Source organism: Suillus subalutaceus (genome assembly GCF_016647625.1).
Source record: "Suillus subalutaceus strain FC151 chromosome Unknown DFJ58scaffold_2, whole genome shotgun sequence".
NCBI lineage: Eukaryota > Fungi > Basidiomycota > Agaricomycetes > Boletales > Suillaceae > Suillus > Suillus subalutaceus.
The window spans coordinates 291,752-313,624 of NW_024540251.1; the positions used below are offsets into that span (position 1 = coordinate 291,752).

At 48.5% G+C, this 21,873-nt stretch overlaps 10 protein-coding genes across 10 annotated transcripts; 1 reads left to right on the top strand and 9 right to left on the bottom strand.

The window, feature by feature from the left end:
- Positions 1 to 1,670: 1,670 nt before the first annotated feature.
- On the bottom strand, positions 1,671 to 2,280 carry DFJ58DRAFT_865666 (uncharacterized protein; the record flags this gene model as incomplete). Its single annotated transcript, XM_041394164.1, has 1 exon — positions 1,671 to 2,280. The coding sequence occupies exon 1, from the start codon at positions 2,211 to 2,213 to the stop codon at positions 1,671 to 1,673; it is 543 nt and encodes a 180-aa protein (XP_041250829.1). The 5' UTR covers positions 2,214 to 2,280.
- Positions 2,281 to 2,414: 134 nt separating this feature from the next.
- DFJ58DRAFT_754656 (uncharacterized protein) lies at positions 2,415 to 4,622 on the bottom strand (the record flags this gene model as incomplete). The annotated part of the gene is made up of 5 exons (XM_041388011.1): positions 4,078 to 4,622; positions 2,965 to 4,027; positions 2,786 to 2,903; positions 2,699 to 2,732; positions 2,415 to 2,642 (listed from the first exon to the last, which is right to left on the bottom strand). Coding segments are annotated over exons 1-5 (1,819 nt in total), but the record flags the coding sequence as incomplete, so codon positions are not given.
- Positions 4,623 to 5,589: 967 nt separating this feature from the next.
- On the bottom strand, positions 5,590 to 6,921 carry DFJ58DRAFT_754659 (uncharacterized protein). The gene is made up of 3 exons (XM_041388012.1): positions 6,493 to 6,921; positions 6,133 to 6,437; positions 5,590 to 6,084 (listed from the first exon to the last, which is right to left on the bottom strand). Exons 1-3 carry the CDS (start codon positions 6,783 to 6,785, stop codon positions 5,810 to 5,812), a joined length of 873 nt encoding a protein of 290 aa, XP_041250831.1. The 5' UTR covers positions 6,786 to 6,921; the 3' UTR covers positions 5,590 to 5,809.
- Positions 6,922 to 7,073: 152 nt separating this feature from the next.
- Positions 7,074 to 8,154, bottom strand: DFJ58DRAFT_754663 (uncharacterized protein). Its single transcript, XM_041388013.1, has 4 exons — positions 7,799 to 8,154; positions 7,770 to 7,774; positions 7,477 to 7,716; positions 7,074 to 7,431 (listed from the first exon to the last, which is right to left on the bottom strand). Exons 1-4 carry the CDS (start codon positions 8,135 to 8,137, stop codon positions 7,110 to 7,112), a joined length of 906 nt encoding a protein of 301 aa, XP_041250832.1. The 5' UTR covers positions 8,138 to 8,154; the 3' UTR covers positions 7,074 to 7,109.
- Positions 8,155 to 8,169: 15 nt separating this feature from the next.
- On the bottom strand, positions 8,170 to 9,468 carry DFJ58DRAFT_754665 (beta-lactamase-like protein). Its single transcript, XM_041388014.1, has 3 exons — positions 9,051 to 9,468; positions 8,773 to 9,005; positions 8,170 to 8,715 (listed from the first exon to the last, which is right to left on the bottom strand). Exons 1-3 carry the CDS (start codon positions 9,401 to 9,403, stop codon positions 8,402 to 8,404), a joined length of 900 nt encoding a protein of 299 aa, XP_041250833.1. The 5' UTR covers positions 9,404 to 9,468; the 3' UTR covers positions 8,170 to 8,401.
- Positions 9,469 to 10,087: 619 nt separating this feature from the next.
- DFJ58DRAFT_649311 (uncharacterized protein) lies at positions 10,088 to 12,457 on the top strand (the record flags this gene model as incomplete). The annotated part of the gene is made up of 11 exons (XM_041381523.1): positions 10,088 to 10,467; positions 10,517 to 10,615; positions 10,673 to 10,773; positions 10,823 to 10,891; positions 10,944 to 11,095; positions 11,145 to 11,220; positions 11,268 to 11,392; positions 11,446 to 11,777; positions 11,830 to 12,128; positions 12,223 to 12,324; positions 12,375 to 12,457. 11 exons carry the CDS (start codon positions 10,088 to 10,090, stop codon positions 12,455 to 12,457), a joined length of 1,818 nt encoding a protein of 605 aa, XP_041250834.1.
- Positions 12,458 to 12,686: 229 nt separating this feature from the next.
- DFJ58DRAFT_625437 (uncharacterized protein) lies at positions 12,687 to 12,896 on the bottom strand (the record flags this gene model as incomplete). Its single annotated transcript, XM_041381103.1, has 1 exon — positions 12,687 to 12,896. A coding segment is annotated over one exon (210 nt), but the record flags the coding sequence as incomplete, so codon positions are not given.
- A 318-nt stretch (positions 12,897 to 13,214) lies between these two features.
- Positions 13,215 to 14,711, bottom strand: DFJ58DRAFT_865694 (uncharacterized protein; the record flags this gene model as incomplete). Its single annotated transcript, XM_041394165.1, has 6 exons — positions 13,215 to 13,816; positions 13,864 to 13,990; positions 14,043 to 14,239; positions 14,289 to 14,317; positions 14,369 to 14,503; positions 14,546 to 14,711. The coding sequence occupies 6 exons, from the start codon at positions 14,709 to 14,711 to the stop codon at positions 13,556 to 13,558; spliced, it is 915 nt and encodes a 304-aa protein (XP_041250836.1). The 3' UTR covers positions 13,215 to 13,555.
- A 1,149-nt stretch (positions 14,712 to 15,860) lies between these two features.
- Positions 15,861 to 16,034, bottom strand: DFJ58DRAFT_647171 (uncharacterized protein; the record flags this gene model as incomplete). Its single annotated transcript, XM_041381447.1, has 1 exon — positions 15,861 to 16,034. A coding segment is annotated over one exon (174 nt), but the record flags the coding sequence as incomplete, so codon positions are not given.
- Positions 16,035 to 16,398: 364 nt separating this feature from the next.
- Positions 16,399 to 19,043, bottom strand: DFJ58DRAFT_754700 (uncharacterized protein; the record flags this gene model as incomplete). Its single annotated transcript, XM_041388015.1, has 11 exons — positions 16,399 to 16,740; positions 16,785 to 16,826; positions 16,887 to 16,959; positions 17,009 to 17,298; positions 17,351 to 17,488; positions 17,556 to 17,624; positions 17,673 to 18,035; positions 18,086 to 18,124; positions 18,175 to 18,278; positions 18,331 to 18,536; positions 19,036 to 19,043. The coding sequence occupies 11 exons, from the start codon at positions 19,041 to 19,043 to the stop codon at positions 16,420 to 16,422; spliced, it is 1,653 nt and encodes a 550-aa protein (XP_041250838.1). The 3' UTR covers positions 16,399 to 16,419.
- Positions 19,044 to 21,873: the final 2,830 nt, after the last annotated feature.

Below are 21,873 nucleotides of genomic sequence, written 5' to 3' on the forward strand. Positions count from 1 at the left end.
CCCACGCTGAGATCTCTTTATCTTGCCTCCACTGAAGATGTGCTTGCCGTCCGCGGAGAAAGTGACAGATTGCTGCGGGGATGAGTGCTTGAAGATGGCGACGGTTCGTTGATCTGAGAGCCGCCAGAGACGGACATTGTTGTCATAAGATGCAGAAGCGACGAGAGTGCCAGAGGGATGAATGGCAATGGCGTAGATATGGCCAGTGTGGCCATCCCAGGGATGACCGACCTGCTTCCAGGTCGATGGATCCCACTCTTGTATGGTATGACCAACTGCTGAAAGAAGGCGTGTGCCATCGGGCGTCCATGCGAGTGACTTGCTATAGTCTCCAAAAGATGCGACCCGTTCCCTTGTGCCTGGATTATAAATTTGGATATCGTAACTTGTTGCGATGGCAAGAAGTTCACCAGAAGGCGAATATCGAACGCAGAAGACAGAAGCACCACACTTGATTGGTTCTCCTTGCATCTGCCACGTTTTGGTACACAAAACTTGATGGCGGACAATGAACTAGCAGCCAGCACCGCACCATCCGGGGAAAATCCACCGAGTGGATCCAATTGGAGTGGGCTTTGATGGGTTGGGTGAGAGATTCACCAGTGTTCACCGTGCCAGGGAATGATTTCTCCTTTTTCATCACCGCTTGCTATTATTTGACCATCTCGTGATACCGCCAATGCCGAAACACCCACTTGCTATCCCCTCCATCTCTTCAACACAACACCTGTCTCCAAGTCCCCAAAGACGAAGTGTCGTGTGTTCGAGCACGTAACCATCGTCGCTTATCGAGGAAAACTGCGACTGCCTTTGGCCGTCTCATGACTTCCAAAAGTTCTAATGGTGTGGTGCTTGGAATGACCTGTGGCATTTTACTTGAGGGTGATCGTGTTGAGCACGATTGAGGGACTGTGGGTGTCTTTCTCTAAGCTGCAGAGGTGCGTGTATTGTGCGTTTTTATGCTGCTCTCCACGCTAACTATCATTTCCATAGACGCCCAAGACACGAGGTGGTTCGCCTCCGTTGTAGCAAGCAGCCTCCCTACGACTCATAACTCCCTTCCTCGACTGCACTGCGTACATGCGTCCGACTCATGTCTCCACAGCTTCCAGAGTATATCCCCTCCCATCCAATGACAATAGTACAGATGTTACTTGCCCGCACGTTCATGGTGATACTTGCATCATGGTGAAGCATTGCAAGAGACGCCAAAATTGACGTTAGCTTTTGAACCTGTATATAACACTACATGAATCGATTGCCCTCTTACGAGCACCAGGAGGTCCGCTTTCCTATCCACTAACCTGATCGCCTTCATCAGAGGACATATCAGTGATAAGCAAAACTTTCATGATATACAGCAAAGGCTTTTCAACCCACATATCCTCATGTGCATCCCCCTCTCGATCCTTCCGTTTCTTCTTCCGAAGCCTCTCGCTATCCCGATCTCGGTATTTTTGGCGCGCAGCAGTGAGTGACAATGACTCTCCCCTACATCGAAGGAAACAAGCGCGCCACCCTCGGAACTCTTCTTTTTCTTGTTTTTCTTTTCCTTCTTCTCCGCGTCTTTCGGTTTGGATCCCCTGAGTATGAAGGTAGGCTTGAACGTAGCCAGGTCAACATCTTCCACGACACCATTCGCTGCTAGTGCTTTAACATCCAGGCCTCGTTTAGACGGCAGGGGGCTCGTCCACCTCATCGACATTGTCTATATAATCCTTCTCCTCGTCGCTCTCTTCATCATCACTTGTAAAATTTGCTTCAACAATATCCAACCCAGGACGCTCATACGTGAGCACATCATCCCCCCGCCCATCATCTTCCCCCATGCCGATATTCGCAACGTCGTGCTTACTACTTCTGGAACCCCCACTCTCCACTTGCATCGCTCCCGCCCTTGCACCAGCGAATTCGTCTGCTAACGCTATGCTTGTGAACTCAGGTCTCGCAGTCTGCGTTGACAGGCCAGAGGTATCGACAAGGATTTCCAGAACCGGGTCCTTGACGCCAAAGCGCTCGCACAGCAGCCGCGCAGGCTGCCACGTACACACCTCGCGCGTCATAACATCATACATACCCAATCGAGCAGCATGCACCTTCGGGGATTCTTCCTTGATTTCCTCCTTCAGCTTCTCCGCCACATTCACACTGTCCGTCAGGCTGCTTCCGTTTTGAAGACCGACAACGCCGTGAAATGAAGCAGAGGTCGCCATAGTAATCAGCAAAGAGCTACAAAAAGGAGACGGAGCATAGATACGCAACAACACAACATGACGCAGAAGACAGAAAGAGCTGTTGGAAAGAGACAGAACGCAACAGCACAACATGGCGTGGTGGACGCCATCGCCGGCGGGATCTCGTGCTTATACATGCTGTAGATAACGATCATAGTTATCTCCCGACATGATTTGGCCGCTCTACTGTTGTTGTATAAAAGAAGCTTGAACTCAACATAACAGATACATAGTAACTAAATAAATTTATCATGAAGTGTTCATGCCGCTCCCAGTCAGACCAGTCTAGGCTAAGTCCTTCTTTCTATGTACACTCATGTGTCTCGCAAGTTGGTCCGGCCTCGCAAAAGACTTTCCACAGCCACTCTCAGTACAGGGGTAAGGGCGTGCACCCGTATGTGTTCGTAACTAGAAACATAGTCTGATTCAGAAGTTAGACCTACAATAACCACAAAAGAGCCTACATGTTTTGACAGATTCGACGACTCAGCGAAGGCCCTGAATAAAGACAATGAATCAGCACACCAACACCAAAAGGAAGAAACCCATACTTCTCGCAATACTTGCACTTGAACGGTTTGAAGCCATTGTGCGTCCGCTTGTGAATCGTCAGTGCACCCGTGATAGCGAACGCCTTGCCGCACCCGGGGAAATCGCAGACGTATGGCTCTACAGTGCCCAATGAGCTGACTGTCGAACGCAAAAGGACAGAAAACGGAAAAATACGCACTCTCTTGGGTATGCCTCCGCATATGCTGCTGCAGCGTAGCCGTTTCCGAGAAATGTGCATTACAGATTTTACACTTAAATGGTCTATGTCCTGTGTGCGACTGCATATGCCGCGCGACTTTTTGTTTACTCGAAAATCCTTGCTTGCCATTCCGAGAGCAGCCCTCCCAGCAACACTCGTAGTGCGCTTTACCGCTGCCGATGTGGGCAAAGAGGATGTGGTTTGTAAGATCATCAGGAGAAGAGAATGATTGCGTGCACCCGCTCCATTTACAGGGTTTGATGGTGTCTGTGGACGGGAAGTCTGGCGAATAAGACTTGTGCCGAGGTGAAGGATAAGGAGTGGCGTCTGTGGGTGATTCGTCACGGGTAATATTTTCCATGCGAGTTGGAGGTGTTTTCGGTGGTGGTGTAGTGCGCACCGTCGTCGATTGCGGGAAGGAGGAGTAATTGATACCAAGATGATCTTGCATCAAATGCGTAGTAAGAACGTCAAGGACAGTATTCGTAAATGCAGTTGTCGAAGAGCTTGAAATCGATTCTGTACAGGGTAACATAGCGCAATCTCCCCAGTGACATGACAAAGCGTCGGGGTCGAATTGTTGATTCTGGAAAACGTTTGAGCATACCTGCTGAGGGGCTGATTCCTTCGTTAAATTTTGGGGGCGGAGATGGTCCAAGTTGACGTGCCCGACTAGCTCCATAAGTGACGGGAACGTAGACCTGCAGTCCGCCCACAAACAAGTAAACATATGTGGTGAGAACTGCGGTAGGTGTCGTGGCAGGCCAACAGGTGTAAATTGAGTCGCTGCCTGGGGGATGTGGGGTGAAGAAAACGCTGAGCTAGTAGATGACACTGTGCATTCGGGAGATGCGTCATACAAAGGCCGGGCTATGTCACTGTGTTCTGGCAAGAATTGGGACACATGTTGTCCGCTGTAGTCGCTCTCGTTGCATCCACACAAATCATTCGTTGACTGTGGGTTCCAATCCAACTGTGTGAGGCTTGGGTCAAGGGACTTTGGCTGGGACAGATAAGAATGATAGTCGGTGCAGCATTGCAGCTTAAATGAAAGCAATTAGAAAGCACATGCAGATACAAGATATAGCGTACCAGTTCTTCAAGACCAGAACAATTGCCGCAGTCCTCATCAGGGAGGCATGCGCTGTTGCAGATTATGTCACCATCAGCAACATGGCAACTGGGCTCAGGGTGGGTGGGATCGGTACAGGCGACGACGACACACTGATCAGTGCACTGCGAGGTCATCTCTGGTATGGGGCATGCCACTTCTTTGCATTGATTCATGGACTCTTGTGAACAGTCGGAGCACGGCGGGTGCATTGATGAATCTCCACGATCCATACCAATATCAAACCCTGGAAGGTCGTAAGGGCGGAATGAGCAATCATGGAGCTGCATGAACAAATAAGTGTTCTTCGTCCGCAGATCGGAAAGCTTGTGGTATGGTGGGTTGATCGTCGGCGATGCAGATGATGAGAAGTCAAGGGGATCTTTATGTGGTGAATACCTGGAAAAATGACGAGTTAGAGAAAGGTTCCCTTGATTGATTCGGTGTGTGATTGCAGTGTTTTCCATTGTGAGCTTTATTAACTTGGTGACTGTGGAGGTCCTCTTCAAACGTTAGTGGCAAGTAGTATACGGCATCAAGTCGGTCTCGTGACCAAATGCAGTCTGCAGGCTGCCGGACAGTTCGGGAATTAATGGCGTACGCCGGGCTGCACCCCGGCGGATTGACCTGATTAATCAGCGCTTTTTCGGAGTGCTCCTCCGGAAAAATCCCTGGCTAATCCTCGCAGCCTGCGTTTCTGCGAGCCAAAGTGAGACCAATTAGTCAGCGCTTCAGTAACTTTCTATCGGAACACGCCACAATTGGAGATTCAAAAGGATGCTCAATTCTAAAATGTCCTTTCTCGGTTCCTTCGAACGACTTCAAATTCAAACCTTGAGCAAACAAAGTCCGGACGCCCTTACGTTATTCACGATAAAAAGACCCCAGACTCTGCTCAACATCTTCGCTTCAAGTTAACCGCATCACCAGGTAGTATACAGTCCTCAACCAAACACATGTAGTGTACTAGTACTGCCGGCACGTGGCAATCGCTACCGTCTTTTCTTCACTATGTCTCTCCTTCGTTACTTGACATAGCGGCAGTTAAACTTCGTTGGGATGTTTTCGATTGCTGCGGCAATACCCGGGCACTGGCCAGGTTTGACCAACGCGAAACTCTGGAACACCCAAAGCTCAAGACACCGTGCAGGAGTGGCCCACCGAGGCATAATGCATCGCGGAAAAGGGGGCACAGCGAGAACTGAATGACAGACACAAAGACAACCTCTAACAAATAAGGTGTCAAACGATTGTAACTGAGATTCTAGGCCCGAACAGGGGTTAGTAGCCGGTGGAGGTTTTGAGATGAAAATCGACAAGAGCCCTCTTCCACTAACATTGGGAGTTTGGAAAGGGAAACTGTCAAGACGCGGTGCCTTATGGGCTCCTGCTATGCATGGAGCGCTGTGCACTGAGGATATTGTGACGAATATAAGGTGTAGGTCGCCCACTAGGTATAGGCGCAAGTGGAAACCATAGACCAGCTCAGGCTGTAGTCCCAAAAACAGATCAAAATTCCATGACAAGTCAAGTATAATACCCAGAAAAAAGCGTTGGACCATAGACATAAAGGACCAATATGACAAAGCAGCAAGAACAGCTAAATAACATAAGTAGCAACACAGCACAGGTGCAAAAGCCCGTCATAGTTACTGTGCGAACATCTCAATGCCCAAAGGCGCATCAGTTTCCCCGGTATCTACCCTCTGGCTGCTACCTCTGCTTTCGAGCGCACCTCTCCGCCAGCTCGTTCGACATGGCTTCTAGGGCTTCCATCGCCCCAAGGGCCTCGAGGCCACGAGTGTTGCTGTCGGCAGGCATGGGAGTAGAAGTTTTCAGAGGTGGGTGCGTAAATGTATTGTGACCGGGTTGTTCTAACACCATTTCGGCAAGTTCTCGGAATGGTGGGACGTCTTCCGGTGCATTATAAGAAACCAAAAGCGGGGCGGCAGTCAGTCCGGTAGTCCTTCGGGTGGGTAGTACTCGTCCTAAGTTCTTCAGTATGTGCCACTTGTGTGAGAAGGGATAGATTATACCTAGTCTCTTCACTAAGTCATATCCCTTGAGTCGTTCCTTATCAAATTCAGGGTTAACAGATGAGCCCTCCTCCAAAGCAAGATAGTCAATGCGCTTCTCGATAATAAAGCGATCGTTCACTGTCCACGGTGCGTCATGTAGCACTTCGTCTACCCAGCGACAGTGTCGCATAAGCTCGCAACGCTCGAGATGTGAGAAATGAGGCGTCGTATTGTGAGCTCGACATTGCTCATCCGAAAGCACCCCGACAATAAGATGCACGCAAGGGAATGAGAGCTTCGCTTGACGGAGCTGATGTGTATGCCTTGGATGAACTTTAGTGATCATGCAGCATCCACTGCCACTAGCGGCGTGCTTACCCAACAGTTAACACATCGAATACGCCGTCAACATACACTCTGAGAGTCCTGTTGTCTCGTGGGTATTTTCCTGCACTAGACACGTTAAGTGCATTCTGTACATATGCCTGTATATCCACGGAACTCAGCGCCACCGCGCTGAGTCGTTCTCTGGCTGCATCAGACGGGGGAAGCTCATAAGTAGTCAAGGATGGAATATGATGCAAGTCGGCAATGCTGGACTCCAAGGAGCGCTGACCAGGGTTAGAGATGACATCGTAGTCGTCGTCACTCAGGACAGACGAACTGTCCATGATGGAGCAAGTGGAATAGAAAATACGTCAAGACCGTACGTACGCGGTGGCGTTGAAGGCCCGTGCTGGCAAAAATGCGAGACACGACTCACACGAGGCCATTCCTTCTGCAAGGACCATCGAAGTACAACTTGACCTGCTTCGTGGGAACTTTTAAATTGGCTATAACCGGTAACCGGACCCTTAGCTAGTTCTAACCTGGTCTTGCCATGTAGCCTGTTGTCCTGACATCTCTCTTTCTCTGGGACTCTATTCTATCATCCAGAGCGACGTCCATCATATCTGATGGAAGAGGACAATTGCAAGTAAATTGATTACTGATATTCATGCAGTCAATGGCTGTATGATGCCAGGCAAGAAGGCCGCAGACCCCTTGTTCTCATACCACTTCGAATCATGAGCAATCAATACCTGCACTCTCGGGATTCCCAACAGTGACCGGATCCTTGCGATATTCTCCACCGCTTTTTCCTTATCTCCATGCATGCACCTGATGTGACCTGATGAACCAATACTATGTGCGACCTCTTCCTCGCCCGCAATCAATCTGTAGTCGTGAGCGGAATCTCCCCCAAGGAGAATCCACGCGCCATCTGAGGAGGTGCGCGCGAGTATGTTGGTATGTCCTCCTGTGTGCTCTATAACCCTGACTTGTTAGGTTATATGTTCTAAGGATCCCCATACCACAAACCTGGCGCAATGCGCATCAATCACATACGTGCTGCCATCGCCGAAAAAATCCAATGCAAGCGGAAACGGTCCAATGGGGAGACTGAAGTCGGATAGAGGAAGAAACTTGGTGCGCTCATGCGGAAGAGTGGTCGAAAAGGAGAAGGAGTTTGGGTCTATAGGATACCCTGAGGTCAGGAGCTCCCTGCACCCTTCTCCCACAACAAATGTAGCTCTGGTGAATGGCTCATGGTCTCCGGTGCTAATAAAGAGCAGTTAATTTTTTTGGACTTGTCAGCACTCCCAAACACTCACTGATCCTAGTGCAAGTGGCTAATGATGACGGTTTCAACCTGATCGGGGAAAACGCCTCCCTTAACCAGCGACTCCGTGACTGTCTGGTTCACAACAGGGGCCAACTTCATGGCCTTGATGAGCTCCTGGGAGAGAGGAGTGTATCCTTCGAGGTTGCGCCGTATACCTAAGTCGAAGACAACCCATGACTTGGTCTTGGAGTGTCGTAGTGAGAAGGCAAGAGATGGACACGAGATGGACTCTCCCTGTGAGTTGCCGTCCACAACCAAATCGCAGGGGATTCGAATATTTCCTCCCCCGAGTGCCGACACATACATGAAAGGCTGGTCTACACTGGGCGGAGGAAGCATCAGCCCAGTCGATGCCATTGTCCTGACTTGATTGACAGCGGAGTGGCAGAATGCTTACACGATTTTCCCGTTTATATACCCTCTCGCAACATGCGGATATTGACTTCAGGGTTCACCACCCAATTTCCACTGTGCTGAGTGCACGCAGTTGCAATGAATGTCCTTTGTAATCGCAACAAAGTTACCGCGGAGGGAGTGCGATTTCTTTCAGTAGAACAATGTTTACCATCTACTTAAGTAGCGACTGACAAAGTTGATTGTGGTATGTCATCTCTCCGACGATCATGTTTTTGCTGGAATAACTCCAGGATAGAAAGCTGGTCCGCCCCTGTTTTCTTCGTACCAAGCAACATCATGGGCAATCAGCACCTGGACCTTCGAATTGCTGAGCAATCCCCTGATCCTCTGAATATTCTCCAGTGCGAGTTCCTTGTTCGCGTGGATGCATCTAAAGCACCCATTGACGTCGGTGTAGTGTCCGATCTCTTTTTCTCCCGTGATCAATCTGAAGTCTCCTGCAGAATCACCCCCCAGGAGTATCCATGACCCTTCAGCAGATGTACGCGCCAGTATGTTCACGTGCCCCCCTATGTGTCCTGCGTATAGCAAGATGATGGGAATGTCAACGAAAGGGTATGCGAAAATGAACTAACCTGGAGCATCTACTATATACATGCTTCCGTCTCCGAAGTAGTCGATGGAATTTGGATATGGTCCAATGAATGAATTCATATCTGACTCAGAAAGAAATCTGGTTCTCTCGATGGGGATGGCAGTTGACGAAAATCCGGCGTCTTCTGTCACAGGATAACCTGTCGCGAGTATTTCCTTGCATTGTTCACCGACGACGAAAGTAGCATTCTTAAATGGCTCTGGATCACCGACACTGGTATGGTTGATCAGCTGAGTCTTCAAAGAAGGCCATACTCACTGGTCCCAGTGAAGATGACTGACGACGACGGTGTCAATCTGCTCTGGTGGTGTCCCACCTGCTTTCAATGACTCTGCCACGTCTTGTGGAACTTCCGGCTGGAAGCCAAAATGTTGGATGCGCCGCTGTACGGCGGGAGGCAGAGACATTATATCTCGGCGTATCCCCAGATCGAAAACAACTTGATGACCACTTTTTGAGTGGCGGAGCAAGAATGCAAGTGAGGGATTTCGAATGGCATCCGTTGGGGATGATCCAGCGACGACAATCTGTAGGGGCACACGTAAACTTCCCGCCTCGAGGGCGGAGACATTCATATAAGCTTGATCTGCTGCTGGAGAGGGGAGAGACATGGTCGTTATCTTGATAAACACCCTGAGCACTGGCAGCAGGAGATAAACTATTTTAGTAAGGATCGATGTACATATATGAGGCTCGAGGATTTACTTCCGTCTTATGGTTTATAACACGGGTCTCCGCCGTTCCATGTCATCATCTGCATCATCTGACTTTGATCTGCCGGCGGATGCTGTGGTGTGAGTATGAGAGTATATATGGCCTCGATTAGGCTAAGGAAGTTAATTTAATTGTCTGGCAGATCTGCACTCGCAAGCCGAGCCGAGAATCGGCGTCAGGTAGTAACACATTATCTGTCAGTGCTAGTGTTAGGCAGGAATCGAAGACCGTCGTTTTGAAGAAATACGATGACTCGGAAGCTAGTTGTTTCTTCCTTTTCGACGATGGATCGCGCACATCATGATGCATGATGCACGGGAAAATGCAAGCATGGTGACGCGAGCCTGACACGATGACTGTGACCCCTGAGTGGCAGTACTGAGGCAGGACGCGTCCGAGGTCACGTTCTTGCAAAATCAAGCCCTCGGTTCCGTACTATTTACTAGGTCAACAATAATTGAGTCAGTGATAGAGTCATTACTAATTACCGTTACGGAATGCATGGTAGCTTTACCTAGCAGACAACCACTCCGAGTCATAGCGACTCATTCAACTTTCCAAAGAGTCATCATATCCCGCATATGGCTCCCGCACAATCAGATTTATGTCGTCCCACTGGCAGAACATCGAGGAAGCACCGGCATGAAAGCGGCTGGTCTAGGTTGCTATTTGCATTTCGAGTGCTGATATGCAGCCTGGTAATCATTTCACTAGTGCTCTACAAGTTCTGCGACCCCGCTTTCTTGCCAATCTGCAATCTTCCTCGTTTTTGGCTTGCAGGTCCTTGTAACAGGCTTGCAGGTCCCCTACCTCCTGGCGTTAATTCTACTACATGCCCCCAATGGACGGCTTTACATCCAACCAAGCATCGTGGGCTCAGCGAAGACCTGGATGTAGCATACAGCTCAGAAGACTTCAAGCAAAGAGCAATTCAGGCCCTCGGAGACGCAGTCCGTGTACCGTAAGTTCTAATGTTGCATATCACTGTGGAAACATGGACGCGCTCTTAGGACCGAATCGTACGACGATAATGGACCGGTCGGCGAAGACAGCCGATGGGATACATTCGCAGAACTTCATCGAGTTCTTGAGGCCTCGTTTCCTCGCGTGTACGTCGGAATCTCCAAGTTTGAGTTGTCATTTCATAGCTCATTTTATATTTCTAGTTACGAGTCCCTCGATGTCACCAAAGTCAACACATATGGTCTGGTTTTTCACTGGCAGGGATCGACTTCGGCAAAGCCTTACATCTTGGCCGCTCATCAAGGTTATTCTCGTTTGAACGTCCTACTGAATCTCGGTTGATGTTGTTTCAGATGTTGTACCAGTTGAAGGTCAAACAGTTAAAGAGTGGAAACACGATCCGTATTCGGGGTACTATGACGGTAGGCGAACTTTCAACCCCGCGATGTGCTACTTATATCTGTATTATCACAGGCACGTGGATATGGGGTCGTGGTACTTGCGATGACAAAAGTGACTTGATACGACAATTGCTCGCCATCGATTCCTTATTAAAGGAAGGTTTCTCTCCTGCACGCACCCTTATACTTTCGTATGGATTCGACGAAGAGTCCAAAGGCATAGAGGTCAGGGAAACCTCTGCACACAAGCTCCATTATTGATAGGTCGCTTCAGGGTGCTGGTCATCTTGCTCGATACTTGGAGCAAACGTACGGGCGCGACTCTTTTGCCTTACTTCTTGACGAAGGAGGTACGTAGACTAAATGTTGCAAGTGGCACAACTAAATTCTGCGTTAGATCTTTACACGGACATGGGTGGCATTGTTTTTGCGACTCCCTCAATATCCGAGAAGGGATATCTTGATGTAAAAATCACAGTTTCAACTCTCGGTGGTCATTCGAGTGTACCACCTCCTCATACGGTGCGTGTTGGTCGTCACCTTCATACTGATAATTGATCAGTAGTACTATACAGAGCATTGGTCTCCTCTCCCGTTTCATAACAGTGGTGGAGGATAATTCGCACCAAGCCAGCCTTTCCCGAACAGGAACCCTGTTTGCGACGACGCAGTGCCTTGCGGCCTACAATCCAGTGTACCCCGAAGACTTGCGAAAGCTCGCAAGAAAAGCGGTTGCAGATGATACGGCTCTGAAGGTGCTTCAAGAGCGACTTTTGGCTTCGGATCCCCTGTACAAAGCGATGCTCGGGACCACGCAAGCAGTAGACCTCGTTGAAGGTGGCGTGAAAATTAACGCTCTCCCAGAGCGTGCTAGCGCAGTGGTCAATCACCGCATCGCAGAGCATAGGTCTTGCTTCTTTTATAGGATTTCTAGGACTTTGTTCACTTCTTACTTTTAGTTCTGTTGGCGAGCTGCAGCAGCACATGATCGACCTTTTGACCCCGTTGGCAACCAAGTATGACCTCGCACTCGTCGCGTTTGGCAGCAACGTGACTTGTGGTGGTGCTGGTCAAGTCGTTCTGTCCGACTTCCTCGGGACGGCCTTGGAACCTTCGCCTGTGACGCCTACTGAGTATGGTCCTTGGGCACTTTTGCAAGGAAGTATTAAAGCTGCTTTTGAGAGCTCCCCTACCCGCAACAGCAAGCAAGGTCGTGGTTATACCCTCTCTATCTATTGGTACGTTGGTTGTCGGGTTTGTACTGCACGATTCTAACGAATGGTATCAACCAGGCAACACTGGTAAGCAACTGTGATATACTCATAGCGAATTACCCTTTCACGTGGTCTCAGACACTCAATTCTACTGGAATTTGACCAAGCATATTTTCCGCTTCTCGCCATCCTTTGACACTGATCGTTTCAATGGAGAACACACTGTTAATGAAGGCAAGCGTTCCATAGTGTTACAGTGCTTTCCTAGCTCATGTAGTTCTTCAAACCAGCTTTCCGTGCAGACAGCTTGAATGAAGGTGTTCGTTTCTACACCAAGTTTATCTTGAATGTGGACGAAAGTGATTTACCGTGAACCAGTATCGTTTTCGTTTTGTTTTGTTTTGATGTTTTGCTGTACACAAATGTTTTCTTGTTTGACTACTTTTGCATACCCGCATTTGTTGGAAATGCTGCACAATTACAAGCTTATAGATACACGCAATTATATGATACACAACACTTCGCATTGTTATGTGTTATTATTCTGCCTCAGTCTCCGTCTCCGTGCCACTGGTCCTGCTATTGACCTCAGATCCCTCTTGTCCTGTCGAAACAACACGACCTCGTCCATCTGTCGCAGCTGCTCCAGTCTCAGGTGTCTGACGTCGAGCTTTGATGGCAGAATTTAAGCGGTGTCGCTCACGAGCCTCCACTTGAACCTGAGCGTGAGGTGGACCACGTACTGTCCTGCTCCATACTACTCTGCCTCTGCCATCAGTGACAAATGGGGGATCCGTATCGTGTTCGCATTGCGGCCGGGCAGCCGGCACCGTCTGCTCCCCTGTACTGCTTGCTGGTGCTTCAGCAGCTCCAGAAGACATTGCTAACGACTCGTTGCTCTCTGGTGGGTCAGGGACAGTAGATGTAGATGATAAACGAGAGTCGTTATCATTGTCACTGTCGCTGTCGGTGAGGGGACGTAACGAGGCATTCTCCTTCTGCTTCATCCTCTTCGTCTTCGTCCTCGATGTCGATAATCATAGTCTCTCGACTGCGGGAGTTCAGTACGGTACTGAACCTGGACGTATTTGATTGCTGAACGGTAGATGTCATGGAGGCTGGGGAAATAGATGAGGGGCGAGGGGACGGTGTGCGGGGCATTGCCCAGGGAAGGAAGCTGTGAGGAAGTGGTCCAGAAACCTCCGCAGAGGATGATGGCCTAAAAGGCACCGGAGGTGTCGTTGAGGGTCCCATGACTGGAGATGCACTCCTAGCCCTAGGTGGTATTGAAGCGGTGGGTACTGTTACGGGACTCTCGACAGGTGGATCCGGACTTTCCTCGACAACGAGGGATACGTGGGTAACAGGAGCCACAAAGTGCGTAGTTTCTAGTGACCGCTCTGTAGCTATACTCTCCGCCTATTGTAGAGTCAGAGCTACTAAACATACACATGTCATGCAACGAAGTGATCTAAAAAAGGCTCACCAGTAATTCGAAGGACTGATGGTCGTCGTCATCATCCATAAGAGTATCTGTGGCTGCACCAGACTCCGCATCCATGCCATTCAATAACGCTGGGAGATGTTGTCGGACGAAGCTGAGGGTGACATGGAGATTATTCGTTGGGTCTCCGAGGATGCTTTGCAGAAGCCTAAGGCGATCTGCGAGATCGGCATCTGAAGCAGACCCGGCAAACGTGTGGCCACGCTGCCGTTGTTGTCTCCTAAATACCTGAGAGGGCATAAATATAAAGGCACGACATGCAGATGACGCCATACTTTCATAAAGTGATTTGCTCCGTATAGGAACTTGTGTGGTGTACCATCAGGGTTGAGATGCTGGTAGAAACAATCGAGACCGAATGGGCAACAGGGCTTGCCAGAAGCTGATGTTTCGACGAAGTATCTACATGATTGCGATCAGGCCGGCGAGAGGAATATAAGGAGACCGTACTGACTTGCATGGAACACGAGCCATGCTATTCTTGTAACTATCTATCACTTCCTGCTTGCGTGGGTGATCCTGAGGAAAAAAATGGGTGGATGGTGTAATAAAACGCGATGCACTGCGGCAGTAAGGACAGCGTTTTATTACTCCTGACATAACCATGTCCGATGACTTTCCTTGTGGCTCTCGCCACTGGCGAATACACTGCTTGACAGTGTAAGTTTCTGCATAAAAAGACCAATAACGATAGATCGACCTGAAGACAAAATACGTGGCCGCAGCCAGCTAGGGGAGACAATGTCAGAAGACATTCGAAAGGCTAAGATGGCGACTCACTTAAAAGACCGTATGTCTGAGGTTTCTCCATGCATATATTACACATATTTTCATCGAAGTGCTTTAGCTCCTCATCAAGGGGGATTTTCACAAGCTCATGGCGAAACCAACACCGAGTACCTCGGGTGCAGTGTCCTGAAATCCGGTCAGTTACACCACGCTATCATCAAACTGCACCTTGCTTGCCTTGAATATAGTATCTGCACACCTTGGATTTGTCGTACGGGGTAAGGTTTTCCTCAGCACCGTGGAGGAACTTGCAATCGTCACCAGCGTAGCAGCCCCCGGGGGTTTTGTAGTACCGACAGATTCCTCGTGGTTTGGACGTCACCGGGCGATCCATGTGAACATCTGGTGTTTATCCTTCAAAACTACAGACGACAAGTATTAGAATATTCCACTGCTGGCAAATGATCAGTTGTAGTAAGACAGTCGTGGACGATGACAGAAAGGTGGTCCTGTTTCCCACGATGCCGTTTGAGTCTAATCGCCTGTTTAACAGAGCTGCTCAGTCTGGAGTCCGAGTTCGAATCTCTTCCTGACTTCTCGCCGCTGCGCACCCAAGTTCGAACCTCTACCTGGCTTTTATCAGAACCTAAATGTGACCCATTTCCAACCAGCTGATGTGGCTTCATCGGCCATGAAGCCTGTGGCTTTATTTCCACATTTCAATCCCCCGCTTCGTCCTCCACATCAATTTTCCTACCGCAGATGGTTCACCTGGGTCTTTTGTACCAGTAATATTAGTTCTATACCATCACTTTTCGACGTTGATGGAGAAAAACCACAAGTATCTATCTTTCGTGGGAGCTGCTTGGGTTCGTCATCTGAATGGTCCTCTATGGTCCTTTAGTGCTATTCCTTACATGCAACCACTGTCGACATTGGGTCCCCTTGATTTTCTCCTGGGGAAATTTCCAGATTGGTACGCTCAGCACCGTCATATCTGTCTGAGATCATGGTGTACAAGGTTTCCCCCGACACCATCGTCAAAGTGCGTAGAGGGAAAACTACTTGGCTTTAGTTTTGCCGGTTATAACTCTAGGCGTTATGTAGATTATGCGTACGACATTAATCCTCCCTCACCATTGCAATTAACCACCTCAACCTTATCTAGAACAGTCTGTGGTATTATTCCTTGTTTGAACCGATCCAACTCATCAAAATCAAAAGCATCTCCCTTGAGCACTTCAACTTCGTTAAGTTAAGACTCTGAACTTCTTCTGCCCTTTTCAACTCTTCAAGAGCTGCAAATTCAGCAGCAATGTCGTCAGGCGAGATACTCTCTGGACCACCAAGAAGGTGATCTGCACCGTGAGGCTCGGTCGAGAGCAGAGGTGCCCATACGAAGGACGCTTCACTGAGATCCTGTGCAGTCTCGATAGTAATGCCAACCTCTTCACGAGTGTGCATGTGAGCACGTCAATGGCGGGTGGACTTCCCAGCCTCCGCAACTTTTACAGCACTGGTGTCGAAGGTTTGCACAATCTTTACCGATTGTTTCACATGTGTCAACTGAGAGATTACACCGTCGTGTGGGTTGTGTTGTGCCGAGATCAGAGAATGTGCGCACTACTTCACCTGCATGCCCTACGATTGAGAGGATTGTCACAGAGAAGGCCTTGAGTGGGAGGATTTCGGAATTGATTGGAAGTTTTTTCCACCAAGAAAAGCACCTGATGAGTTATCAGTGTCGTCGCAATGTTTGCATTTCCAGTAGTAACGATGCGAGCTGTTGTCAACTCGTTCCAGAATCCAGGCACTGGAAATTGTCGTTGATCAATGACGCGAGGGGGCGCCCTCCAGCATGCAACATCTTACAAATTCTTACTTTAGGGATGTCATTTTTCATGTTCTCTTGAATTTAATGACTTAATAGTTTCGAGCGTGTAATAGCTCTATCATAGCATAAACTTTACGCGTACCAAAATACAGGTTAATTTCATTGAGCCATCAAATACTTGTCTACATAGAAACACTGGTGCATAGCGAAACTAAAATTACACAAGAAATGCGGTACGGAAAGCATGGGTAAAAATGAATGAGTTTCACTACAACGCCAAAGGAATCCTAAACCCGCCAGTTCTTCCCATCATGTCGTCAGGATCGTACTTTGCGCGGATTGTCATAAGCTTTGACAAATTGTTCTTGTAGATGTCCTTGACTGGAGTATCGGCGAGCGACAGGTTGCAATAGTTGGGCAAGTTTTCATTAGTGCACCCCTCTGCCTCTGCCACCTTTCGAATAGACCGCAGGATCTGCACCATAAGCCCGATCCAGTACTTATCGTTGCTTTCTCCTTCCCATTGGAAGGAGACGAACAACGGCCCATTCGGCTGACCTTTGTGGTGCGGCCAGGCAGGCGGAAAGTGCTTGTGTCAAACATGGACGGTAGGAATGGCCAAATATCAATGACGGCTGACTTTCCTTGGTTGTCCTTCATCTTGCTGGCAGCGAGCTGAGAATAAGAGCGATGAGAAAGATATTTACACATTTTTGACGCTAAGAATGGTTATACCTTTGATTGGTTCTCGATCTCATCCAATAGCTTTCGGGTGAAGTGCGAAACCATCACGGTCCCCCAACGCACCCTTCAGGAATAAGGGAGCCGAACGTAGAGAAATTTGTGTCATAACATACCTAACATTCTCTTCACCGACACCGGCTCCATGAGGATTCTTCGCGTATGTCTGTAAAGAGAGCGGCGTCCCATAAACTGGACAATGCAACGGCGCTGCGGTGATGCTGGACGGATTATGGATATTGGAAAAAAGCTGGTCCATGAATGCAAAGTTTTCAGAAAGCTTTTTGTCCGCTCCATCCTGGAACTCGTGATCAATCCATTTCTCGTCAGAGATTTCGAGGAGCTCCTCAAAAGGATTGTCGGAAGGAAGCGGCCCATCAAAGAAAAGGTCAACAGTGATCTTCTGCTGTGCCAACGATTAATGTCAGCGCACAACAAACTTCAGGGGTTGGACATACCACATCCTCCCCGCGGATGCAGAAATGTCTGTATGCAGCTCTGATCGCTGCCTTCTTGTCTTTGCACCTATTAATGTAGTTCATAATTGCCTCCTTCACCTTTGTGGCCTTATCCATTGGAAACGTCAACATGTTCCGCTGATTTTTTCATACAACACGAGATCAGCATGAAAGACACGGTATATATATATATATGGACACTGACGTATATAGGCCCCAGAGGATAGGTTTTGACAGTGAATGAAGTAACAATGCCGAAGTTGTTCCCGCCCCCCTATTTCCGTGAAGACTAGGATGAAACCTGAGCATTTGATAAACTCACTCTTATAGCAAAGAAAAGGTCACTATTGCGTTCAGCGGATGCCTTCACTGATTCTCCATTGCACAAGACGACTTGAACCTCGACTAGATTATCTATTCCAAGACCGTACTGGTTGGTCAAGAGAGAGTAACCACCGCCCAGCAGCCAACCAGCCACTCCGACACCAGCAGCGGTAGCCCCGCCGACGATGTTTCGCTTATACTGGGCTATTTCCTTGTAGACCTCATCGAAGAGGCATCCTGCTCCGATGCGTAGATTCTGGGTTTTGCTGTTATATTCGAGTTCGTTGAAATTGGCCATGGAGATCTGGATGCCTGTAGTAGAGCTGAAACCAGGATTGGTGGAATGTCCACCCCCTTTGACCTAGGTAAAGTCATGAAAATGGTGAGACGGACTGATAATAATATACGCACCGCAAATTTCACTTTATCATACGACTTGAAGACCTTCATCTAAATAGCGTTCAATTCGACAAAAATCTACTCAGAAATCGAGCACTGACGATCTTTTTCAAGTCATCGACATTACCAGGTTGAACTGCGCAGCGGGCTACTTCAGAGCTGCTCTCGAATTGGTGAGAGACACTGAATTTATAACCAGCGCCACCTTTGAGATAATACTTCAATGCTGTGGCGTAATGGTCAAGTGAACACCTTACCAAACCGCAAAAACTGCGAAACATGCTTCGAGTTTTTGCAAATCTTCTGAATTTCCTTGGTGGCTTCGACGTATTCTTCCTCGGTCCAAAAATCGGCGTCGTAGCTAGCGTCTGAGTCCCCGTTACTGTCGTCGTCCGACTGATCTAGCTTATCATTGTAGTCAATCGAGGCATGGATTCCTTGGGCTATGGAGCGTTTTCCAGTACTTCCCTAACCTTCTATTGGTGAAATAGACTGATAACACAGTAACAGCACGTACCACACTGCCAGCGTAGGTCACGCTATCCTCAGTACCCTATGATAGAGTGACTTGGGTTAGAGAAATCAAAACGCTGCTGCAATGAGCGACGCACAGACTCATCTGAACTGGCGCTGCCGTAGCCATCATCGTTAACCTGCCATAGAGTATAATGGGTTGGAAATTCCGAATCAAAGCTGGTGCGGTCAGGGACGTACTGAATCAGCTGGGTTCTTGTATCCTGCACCATGGGCAAGACGCTGCGATCACGCGATAATATTAGCGTCCCCAGTGGCGAATTAACTCAGCGAGAAGGAAAACCTACTTGTGCCATGATATGACTTGAAGTAAAAAAGTCGCTTTAAAATTTTGTGAATTGAAGGGGGATCTCTCGAGCGGGTGTTTTGTATAGACAAAATACAACTGGGCTTTTATGAGTGTGGTGACTCTGCCACCATTCGGTTGCCAAGCCATGGCGCAAACAAAGTAGGAGCAAAAACGGTGATGGATGGCCTATGACCTGCGGTGTCTGGTGACTTGTTATCATTCGTATCTTTCTCGGTTCCCTCGAATGTCATTTGAAACTTTGAGCAAAAAAGTCCGGACGCCTTCACGTCATTCAAAGTGAAAAGACCCCAGACTCTGTTCAGCATCTTCGCTTCAAGTTAATGTTGCAGCCATCACCGAGCAGTATGCAATCCTCACCTATGTATCCCCACTGCCGGCATGCCCTGCCCCAACCACTACCGTCTTTTCTTCGTTAATATCTCTCCTTTGTTACTTGACATGGCGCTTCCTGTCGCTGACGTGCCACACACTTAAACTGCATTAGGATGATAATGTTAGCATGTAGCGCATCAATGAATACAACTGTATGATGGATCATGATAGTCTTATATTGGCAAGTGCACCTGTCCAACTACCGTAAAATACAGCGCGCCTTGAGTCCTGGAGCGGGACGAGAGCAGCGAAAGTCACGGAAGAATAGAATTCCGTGCAAATACTCGATAAAATGGGGGGAACTTTACTTGTGAGTTAGAAGAAGGGGGTACTCCGAGTCTGGACAAGCAGAAAGATGGGTAATGAAGAGCACACAGCTGCGAAGCCTACTCATGGCCGTAAAATGGGTCAGAGTGTCTTGTTGTAGGTTGAGTAAATTGAGGTTTGGGTGACCCCTAGGCTATCGTCATCCATACAGTGCACGATAGAGAGTAGTGAACTGTGAGACGGGAACATCCGCGAGGTCGAGGGGAACGAGTGAGTTGTCAAACTCGCTAGTCACAAGTGCAGTGATATTTGGATTGTGTATAGTATGCCGCGGCCAATGTTCAGCAGTAGACCAGTGGTGCATCCCCAGCGAGGCGGTGCCGTCCATGATGCATGATGTTTCTATTCGTCGTTGTCGAGTCACAGGTACTAATCAATGATTAATGAAGCTAGAACTCTGTTACGTAACCCAAATGCTACCGCGCATGTGATTGGCATAGTAGCAGTTTACATCGCGTGTGTTTTGCAAGGGGCCCACATCCCAATATTCTGCTCGGAGAGTTGGATGTTTTATATATATTAACAATTAAGGAATTACAGTGTTAATAAAGGAGAGCGAATACACTAAAAATGCAAGAAGTTAACATGTCGAAGACCTGACGGGGAGAAGATCAAACCGACAAAGCTGAAGTGAAAAGTGGGGGAGGGAAGCATGCGGGGAAGTGAAGACATGTTGAGACCGTTGTATCTACGACATTAAGATGAAGTTGAACAGAGTCTGGGGTCTTTTCATTGTGAATGACGTGAGGTTTTGAAGTCGTTCGAAGGAACCGAGAGAGGTCCGAATGATAACAGGGTACTATGAACTCCTCGGTGATGGCTGCAACATTAACTTGAAACGAAAATGTTGAGCAGAGTCTGGGCCATGGCATGACGTGAGGGTGTCCACTAGGGTCATTGGATAGGCAGAATAGAATATCTTGGAATCTCAAAAATATTTCCAATAGCGATTCTATACTAGAATAATGCGGGGCCCGTACGCTCAGTCATTTATAGATTTAGTCCAGTCCTTGGCCTAGTAAGAATCGGGCATAGTCATTTCCACGCGCAACCACGCCATCAGACATCCAACGACGAAATTATACGTACGGGTGTATAAAGAATTACCATAAGTAAAAGCCCTACAATAAGCGCAGTCCGTGCCCGTTCCAGCGTCATTCTTGCTGACGATAAAGTGGAGTAGCAGTATGAGATGGTGTGCTGGCCACAGATGCAGTGGCGGTGATGGTAGCGGCAGCGAAGGTAACACCGGAGTCCATATTGATGGACACATAAATGCCAGCAGGAATGCGCTCAGAAGGGACCCGAAGATTCTTGCCGTTGATGACTGTAGATAGAGCGTGAGGATCATGAAACAAACACAAAGGTAGTATGGAGTGACCTACTTTCAAGTCTAATATATCATTCTCTTGATCTAATACGGTGGGACGACACAAACGACAAACGACACGCAGCATCGGAAATTGAGAGGGGTTCAGAATGAGTGGTAGGGGAAGGCTGAGGATAGGGGAAATAAGTGGGACTGTGGATGAAATTCGGCTCGGCACGATATATAGACCCTGGTATGACTGCACCAAGCACTGGGAATCGAGATCACTGACCAGGATAAGCGGAAGAATCTGTACAAAAGAGGTAGACAATGTCATGATCAGTCTTCAGTATTCAAAGGTGGCCCGCCAAGGTTGAAGGGGACAGGCGAGTCTCAGTGTCCTGTGTCGAGAGTCGTACTGCTCGGTTAGCACACAGAGGCAAAATGTAGAATCGAGTGTATTTCCTAAGGTAATGGCAATATTCAAACCATTGAAGACGGCGCACAGAGAAAAGCCGAGTGATTCTATACGACTCGTCCGACAGAGCTGACAGTGCCAGATGATCGAGAGCATTGTGAAGATGAGAGCTTCGTCGAAGTTGAAGTGCTCGAGGGAAATTCTTTTAATTTTGGCGAGTTGGATAGGGTCGAACGAGGAATAACTCTACAGGCTATTCTAGATGAGGTCGAGGTAGTCAATTACAAAATTATTAGTGGTGAAATGAGCTCGGATGTGACGAGGGCACCGTGGATAGCTAGCTGCTAGCGCAATGCGCATGAAGCCATCTGTGGAAAAATCACACAAAGCCGCGGCTTGAGCTTGACGCTGCCTTCGGCTTTTCAACACCTCAGGCCGGGCCCTAAGCCGTATGTAGTCAGGCCATGTCTTTGGCCCGGCTTGGCCCGGCCTAATCAGGCTCGGCCTGTGCCGGCTCACGGCTTGAAGCC